General features: G+C 41.2%; 1 protein-coding gene across 1 annotated transcript; it reads right to left on the bottom strand.

The window, feature by feature from the left end:
• Positions 1–1,551: 1,551 nt before the first annotated feature.
• P2RY1 (purinergic receptor P2Y1) lies at positions 1,552–8,013 on the bottom strand. Its single transcript, XM_003256313.4, has one exon. It carries the CDS (start codon positions 7,182–7,184, stop codon positions 6,063–6,065), a length of 1,122 nt encoding a protein of 373 aa, XP_003256361.1. The 5' UTR covers positions 7,185–8,013; the 3' UTR covers positions 1,552–6,062.
• Between the last annotated feature and the right edge of the window lie 632 nt (positions 8,014–8,645).

The following is an 8,645-nucleotide window of genomic DNA, read 5'->3' as shown; positions in this document are numbered from 1 at the left end:
CAAGACCTACAGTTTGAAGTGTCTTGGGATATGAGAGGAATATTTTAGAAGTGAGAACACCACATTCTTTACTAGCTCCACTTTTGAATGGGAATATTTCAGTCTCACCTATAAACCAAGGTGATGGATTTGGATCATTTCTAAGGTCTCTATCTTTTTTTGTCTGTCTTCTTCATGAATTTTCCAACTTCACACAGTTGTGATTTCTCCCCGTCAGGTAATCAGGAAAGGCAGTGCATTTTTTTCCCCTCTTTGAAGTACCAACAGCCTCCACTTGCCTCCCATCCCCTGTCCCCTATGCACTTCCATTCCCAAAGAGTTACAGTTCTGTCAGCTGCTCAGCCCAGGGGCCTGACTCCATCCACAGCTGCTGTTAGAACTGTCAGTCCCAGCAGCCATGCTGACTGGGGATGTCAGTCCCCAGGGTCCAGCCCAAGGCAATATAACCTTGCAGAATTAACCAAGTAAGCACAGTGTTAACATTAACATGGATTTCTAGTGACATCTGCTTTGTCTGTAATGCCCCATCCTATCAGACTTCTAAGCCATAATAGATCTACTTTGAATTTAGGACAAGCTTTTTGTATTTGATCTGACCGTATTTTGGGGAAAAATTCTAAAATCTCCTAAAGAAAGAAAATAAACTTTTCAGATCATTAAAAGAGGGAATCAAAATGGATATTAACTTGTAGAGAGAAAAGGGTCTCTGACCTTAATCCCTCAGTGATTTCAAAAATCAAAAGGTGCTCAAAGCTTTAGGGTAAATTCTTAAGTCAGAAAGATAATTATTTCCTATATAATTTCTATGTATGTAGTAAGACACATACAGACACACATACATACATATATGCCCACAGAAAACTCTACTCAAGCTGATGTCAATAAATGAGGATTCCCAAAAGGCAAAGTCTGCATAGTACATCTAATTAAGGAGTTAATACTGACTGACACACATCTTAAAGGCTGCAAGAAATCTGTATTTTCTACCCACAGGTTTCCCTTATAGAGCACCTATCTCAGCACACAACCAGAAAACCCAACACAGGACCATTGTGCACTTACCTTCTCAACTGAGGGGAAAAAAGGTAATGCTTTAAGCATGCTCCCATTTCACTGTACATTGTTTTCACTGCAGCACAGATACATTTTTTAACAAACCTGGAAAAAGCAGGTGATGTATGCTAATAAATAGAATCCACAAATAATTATTAGCATGGTTACCCTGATTAAAAATTAGATGAGAAAAAATTACAGCCAACATTTTAAACACAGAACACTAGTATGAGAAGCACACATTAAGGTAGCATGAAGTATTTTACAATAAGAAATTAGCTCACATTCCTATTGGCAATATCAAATATTGATAATTTTACCTATCTTGCACCAAGATTCTACCTTTAACACTGTAGTTTTTAGAGCCCAGTCTTCACCTTAAAAAACAACTGAATTAGTTCGATGCATTTTACAGTACTTCTCAGTCTGTACATTATTTGTTAAAGTTTGGCAAAATTTGCGAGTATTAACACTGTAATAACATAGAAGCCATCAAACCATGTTTCATAGTTTTATTGAGTCTTTTTCAGTTTTAATTGTCCATGGTAAGTACAGTTCTAGTGACCACAATTATGAAGCTCTGCTGGTACTAAAAATAGCAGATACAAAGTTGGCTGCCATGCCTTACACACACTAAGACACATACACACACACACACACACACACACAACGTTTTGCATACTCTTACATGCAAACAGTACTATGCTATTATAGGAAATGTACTTTCCTTTTATTAAAAATACAATTACACACAATTAGTCTGGGTTTTGTTAACCTACCACTGATTTAGATAAACCTGAGAAAGCTCAAAATATCAAGTAACACTGTTTCCATACTGCTCATTCAATGGCACTATCACTCAAAAAGAAATCTAGTTCAATCATCTATATTAAAATCACAGATAATATAAAAATAAACTTTTTTGCAAAAGCACTAAAACATACTATAATTCAAATTCATAAATTTTGATATGTAACATATATTCACCTTCATATTAATTTGTGATGTGTATAATACAATGTACAACAGAATAAAAAAACTGTAACAGAATTCAGCAGCCAAATAATATACAATTATCACTATAAAACTTGGAATTTAAGTTATCAACTGAACAAAAAAAACAGATTAAAATCAATAGCAGTGTTGAACTCGCTGGTAGTGTGTTACTTTAAAATTCCATCTCAAAACAATTAAGATTATGCTTTCTCACCTTAAGAAGAAGCAACACAAAAAATTAAGGAGAACTAAGCAGCAGTAACTGATTATACCAGCTGCCTTTTTCTCTCCCCATCTCCTTAAAGATTTTCCTTACATTGTAATGTTTATATAATGCCCATCCCACTTGACTGCTAAAACATGACAGATCAACTTTAAATGTAAGACAAGACTTTTGCATTTGGAAAGGGAAGCTTTGACCATATTTAGTGACAATACTCTAAACCTCCTGAAAAGACAAAAAAACTTTTATTTAATATATAAAATGTAGACAATACAGACCCCATTTGACTAAGGTATTTTATATTCACTATCAATCTTATGATAGTCTGACACCAAATTGTGTCTATATAGAAAAAAACTTAAATAAAAAGGCAAACATGCAAAAGCACTACTAGGGAAAATTAATCACTTGTATCATGAAACATTTTCATATTTTAGACCAAAAAATGTGAAGACTTAAATATTCCAAGATACTGATATTTGAAAAGCACTGTAATATAAAACTCTTATTTATGTATCATATATTTTGTAAAATACACCAGTTTGACACATTAATATTATACATTGTAATAAATATAGTTTACATTAGTATGTTGGATCTTTCATGAAAGTTTTTCAGTCTGTACAACTGAAGGACTGTGAGCTTCTTCAATAAATACTATTACAATAGCTACAACTTGACCAGCAAAGTTTAAGCTTCAATAGATACTAACTAGTATTACATCTTTAAACGTTGTCACTAGCCAAATTCCAGCTGCTATAAGCACTGACATCTATATATCCAAAGACAGTTTAGTGTCTTGTCTGAGTAGATTGAGACAATTTACAGGTGACAGGTCCACATCATAATCTGTGAAACTTACAAGAATTTTTTAGCCAAGGAGTGGAATTAAGTCCTGGAAAATACAGTAGCAGATTTCATAGTCTCCTGGCTGTTTAGTTTTCATGCTTTACCATATCCCCCAAGGCCCCAACAATGGATGTCATCCAACTTTTTAATCCATGTGTGTTCTTGAAAGGGTCAACAGTCACATAGCTGGCTGAGCGGCAACATCATGGTTTTAACTCTGAATTCTGACTTGCATGCTATATTTCTTCTTAGTTTGTCTTTTTGTCATTTCAATGTAAACACAAATTGATGTTCAAAGAGTCAAAGATGCTTATTTGTAAGCAATAAAACACCTTGAATTTGCCATTAAAATATTTTTTGTGGTGTGAAATTTTGTTAGGTAATAAGTTCTATAATGTTAGCAGTTTTTTTTATCCAAATGCCAACACGTTTCTGCCCTTACTATTAACATACTTCAATCATCGTATGACCTGATCAGTTTTTCAGCCAATAGAGATTACTGCTTCATCCTGACCCTCTGTACGTTTTCACCATTGGCACATCTTCCCAGAGGCTTCTTTTGGCCTGGAAGGAGTTGGCAAGATCATTCTTGTTATTATGTGGCATCAATGTCCATATGTGATGTATGAAGCTAAAAAAGAAACACTTTGGAAAAAACATGCCAAGTAGTAAACAAGCATTTCTAGTCACTGTTCACCTCCTCACTGGATCCACACTCACAAAATTCTCTGGACGCTGAAACAATGTACTTAACACATACTCTAAATTAAGCTGAGCATCCTGAGACCTAAAAGAAAGGAAACTAAAGTAAATGGTGAAGAAATATTATAAAAATGTGTATCATTAGGCTACAAGTTCAAGTTTGGTACAAGTCCTGTAATTTCCATCTTGGTCAGTTTAATGATATTGATCTTGTTTAACAAGGTCAATAAAGTAATGACATATTTTAGATTTTGTCTTGTAGGAATCTAAAACGGATGTTATTTGAGCCTGATGAAGTGAGAACTTTACTAACCCTCTCTTTCCTCAAAATGAGGAGGTGTGGTAGGTTTCTTCTCGATTTGGTTTCTATAATCCTATGCATTAAAACTGAACATGTAAAAAGAATCACTGCTTAGGAAGGTTAAATACAGCTTTTTTCATTGATCTTAGTGGCCAGAGATTGGGTAAAGTGAAGCTACTTTGAAGGTCTCACAAATCCTCAATCTACATAGGCATTGCAAGAACTGAAATCAAGACCTGAATTTCCTGTCATTATGTTCCACAGGGCACTAAGGTTCTTTCTTACCTTAACATACAGCCCCATGTTGCTGTACTTGTAAAGTACTTTCAAACAAGTTATGCCACCGTCAGTTGCAAACTCTGATGTTGGCTTTATGAGGAATAGCTTCCAAAACTAAAAATTCCTTTGACACTGGATTTGTTTGGGATTGTCAATTGCATTATCTCACCTTATTATTCTCATTATATAGAATTTGACCATTTCAAGGACTAGACATGCAGCAATTCAATATTCATTAAAAATTATTAACACTGTTGGAGATTTTACAAATTTTTCATTAACGCCTGGCAGAAAACAAATATTACATAGAAAACACTGACCAATAGTCTTCTATTAGTAGTTTGATTAGTACTTTACTTTTCAGTGCTATGGTATCTAGGTACTTTAATTCTCTATGTTTCCCTCTCCATATATATGTTTTTTCTTTAAATATTGAGATGTAAGGTTTATCCAAAGATGATAGCTTCCCATTCTATCAATGCAACCTATACAAATTCTATTTCTTCTTTTCATATAGCATTTTGTGTTTTCAAACACTTGGAGGAAGCAAGAGTCTTCTCCACCATGATTTTAATTTAAACTAAAGCCCTCATTCTAAAATGTCTTCTGCCCACCCCAGTTCCTTCATACATTTGAGAGTATACTTGGAGGCTATGCCTTGTGGATGACTGTCAACCTCTCCTTTTCTGAACTACTGTCCTCCTGTCCAATATCCTTCAACTTACTAACAGTTATTTGACTTTACTCAAACTTTGGTCTGTAATTTATTTGTGATTCTTAAAATTGTTTTTACAGATGTGAGTGAACACTTGTCCTGGAACACAAAGAAAGTCCTAAGGCATTGCACAGCAGTGGGGCAAGTAAATGCTGTTTATCACAAGATGTCTAAGAGAGCTCATGGTGTTTACAAGGAAAATACATGCACTTTAATTATTTTGAATGCATTTTACCAGTATGATGATATATGCAGGCTTTCCCCATCGAACATTGAGCACCCAATATATAATGAGACCTTTTCCAGAAATAACTGGAAAACAATCACTTTTCAGGCTTTTAAATTCATTAGCTTTACTTGTCTATTCAATGCCCTAAAGAAACTCAGTCAACTATCATCTATGCTTATAAGACACTGAAAAAAACACCCGGCTCAGAGATCCATTGATCTGATGCCAGATGAACTGATGAGTTTAGTGTTTTGTTATACCATGCTAGATATTTCTGAGAATGTAGGTTTTTGTTTTATTCCTACTGTGGATTTAAAAAAAAAAAACAATAAAGTCTAGATAAACCACAATCTCAAGTTGCAGGGGGCTAGTTTTCTTAGAGAAATTACTAATATCAAAAACAACCCCAGTACTCATGTGCACACACACTTTAAACAGAAAAGCTTGCAAATTTTAAAGGCAAAAGAGAAAGTGAATGTTTAACTAGGTAGTATTGTTTTATTATACATACTTCTAGTCAGAAGGAAGAGAGACTTTGAAAGCAAACCCAAACAAGCTAAGTGTGGATGTGGGCATTTCTACTTCTATTATTTTTTTAACTCACTATTTTCTTGATTTTTTTCTAAACTAGAAAGTTAAAGAGGGGAAAAGTACTTGATTCTGTTAAGCATCCTACCATATTACAACAGACAGGTGTTTGAAGATTCTTGTGCCTTCACAGGCTTGTATCTCCATTCTGCTTGAACTCCGGTAAAATATTGAGGGTCATGTCTTCACTCTTGGATTGCAAATTTGCCTCACTTCTTCTAGAAGCTTTCCTTGTGGCTCGGGAGAGTCTCCTTCTGAAAGTATCTCCCGCCAAGAAATAGAGAATGGGGTCCACACAACTGTTGAGACTTGCTAGACCTCTTGTCACCTGATAAGTGGCATAAACCCTGTCATTGAAAGCACACATTGCTGGGGTCTGAAAATCAAGCCGGGCCCTCAAGTTCATCGTTTTCATCACATGGAAAGGGATGTAAGACACAGCAAAAACAGTCAGTACAATGATCACCAGGTAAATCGATTTTCTCCTCAGAGGAGAGTTGTCCAGATCTTTGTAAATCAAAGCTCTCACAATTAATCCATAACAGCCCAAAATCAGCACCAAGGGGACACAGAACATGGCCACGGTCGTGCACATGCTGTAGATGAAGTAACTTCGCAGGTACTCGTCTGAGGTGGTGTCATAACAGGTGATGGTTTTGTTTTTGCGGACCCCGGTACCTGAGTAGAAGAGGATGGGGGAGATCACCACCACCACAATGAGCCACACCAGCACGCTGATATAGATGGCGTTCTTCTTTTTCAGCCGGCCCAGGGACTTGAGGGGGTACACCACACCGCTGTACCGGTGGGCACTGATGCATGTCAGAAACAAGATGCTGCCATAGAGGTTCACATGAAAGATGAACCTCTGCAGTTTACACATGGCATCCCCGAAGATCCAGTCTGTTTTATTGAAGTAGTAGAAGATCAGGGCTGGCAGAGTCAGTACGTACAAGAAGTCGGCCAGAGCCAAGTTGAACATGTACACGGAGATGCCGCTCCAGGGCTTCATGTGGAAGACGAACATCCAGATGGCCACGCTGTTGCCCAGGAAGCCGATGATGAATACCAAGATGTAGACAGCCGGCAGGTAGTAAAACTGGAAGCCCGTCTTGGTCAAGGCGCATTTGAACGACGCGGAGACGGCGGCTGTGGAGGCGACCGTGCTGTTCCCCCAGGACGAACCCGGACCCGCCAGGAAGGCAGCGTCCGTCCCGTTGGGGACAGCCGGCCACAGCACCTCGGTCATTCTCTCCTCCTCGACTTAGGCGGCGGCTCCGAGGGGTAGGAGGCGGCGAGAGGGCAGCGGCGGCCAGGGGCGCAGCAAGCATCGGAAAAGCCAGCGAGCGGAAGGGAGCGGGCGAGCTGGATCCCCGCGGAGGGGGGCGCGCAGGGGCTCGCCCACGCCGGCTCTGGCCCCGCGTTCGCCGCGGGCCATGAAATCCGCCCCGGGCCGCCACCGAACTGGGCTATCCCGCAGGCCAGCAACTTCTCCGTCCGCTCGCAACGCCGAGCTTACACAACAGGGCGCGCAGGGAACCGCCGCGGATAACTTTCCGACTGCGCTTTCCCGAGGGGCCGCGGGTCCGCGCTGCAGAGCGCGCCAGAGGCGCAGCGAGATCAAGCGAAACTCGCTCTGCAGGGCTCTAGCATGGGGAGGGTGCTCCCCAGCCTCCTTGGCTCAAAGATCAACTTCATTGGGGGCATCTTCCTCCTCCCTACCTTAGAAACGCGCAGCTCAGCTTCGGGGCGTCTAACCGCTTCCTCCGCCCACCCTGAGCTCAGCTCCTGGCGGCCATCGGAGCGCGCGTGGCCGCGGACTCGTGCGCTTCTGGAGCGCGTCCCGTTCGGCGTCCGCGCAGTTCGGGAGCCCCTTCCCCAAGCCCAGCTCTGTCCAGAGTGCCGGGGTTAGGCGGGAGAGCTGAGCTCCTGTGAGGGTGGGCGGAGTTTGGGCACCCGGGCGAGTCCGCACTCCGCCGGGAGGCGAGGGGCGTGCCTCCGCCGAGCTCGCCCAGCAGCCAGCCCGCGTCCTCTAGGGCGCAGTGGGAAGCAGGAGGCGTCTTCTGGGGAGCAGGTCTCCGCCGTGGCCGAGTGTGTTCAGCCTCTGCTGGCACGCTGCTACCGGAGTCGGCGGCGAGGGCGAGGGGTGCGCTGAAAGGTGGCTGCTGGCAGGCGATTGGCCCGCGAGCGCTCCTTCCCTCTTCCGCCAGCTATCTCGGCAAAGTGAAGTTGCTGACACACAGGAAACCCTTCCGACCGCTTAGAGCCTTCTGCCTACAACCCCAGAGCAGACCAGTCCGTGGCAGAAGCCTCTAGGGCTCTCGAGAACCACGTCAGGTGTTTTCAAGCTCCAAGCAGCCAGGAGTCCCTAGCTGGGAACTCCTGGCATTGCAGAGCACCTAGCTTTGCCGGGACCGGATTTCTGGCACATGCAGGAACCTGCTATTCCAAGAGGGCGCGAGCCTCCAAAGGAATGAGGGTTGGAAGAGGGGTGGAGAAGTCTGTTTTGCCCTTATCTTTTTTTTTTTTTAAATTCTAGTACAGTTTTTTCTTAATTACCCAAATGCTAATAAACCCACGTCATTAGTAACATCAACGTGAGAATTTCCAAAATAGTCTTGTAAAAATATTACTAGTCCATATTGCACATTGCTTCGGCACAAATATGACGGCATAGATACTTAACACCTATCAGACAAGAAAAGCTCCC

The sequence above is a fragment of the Nomascus leucogenys genome, chromosome 11 (genome assembly GCF_006542625.1).
Source record: "Nomascus leucogenys isolate Asia chromosome 11, Asia_NLE_v1, whole genome shotgun sequence".
Lineage (NCBI taxonomy): Eukaryota > Metazoa > Chordata > Mammalia > Primates > Hylobatidae > Nomascus > Nomascus leucogenys.
The sequence above is the reverse complement of the archived record's forward strand: the minus strand, read 5'-3'. Positions and strand labels throughout refer to the sequence as shown.

Coding starts and splice junctions, on each gene's coding strand:
- P2RY1 (XM_003256313.4), bottom strand. CDS start 7,184: ATGACCGAGGTGCTGTGGCCGGCTGTCCCCAACGGGACGGACGCTGCC.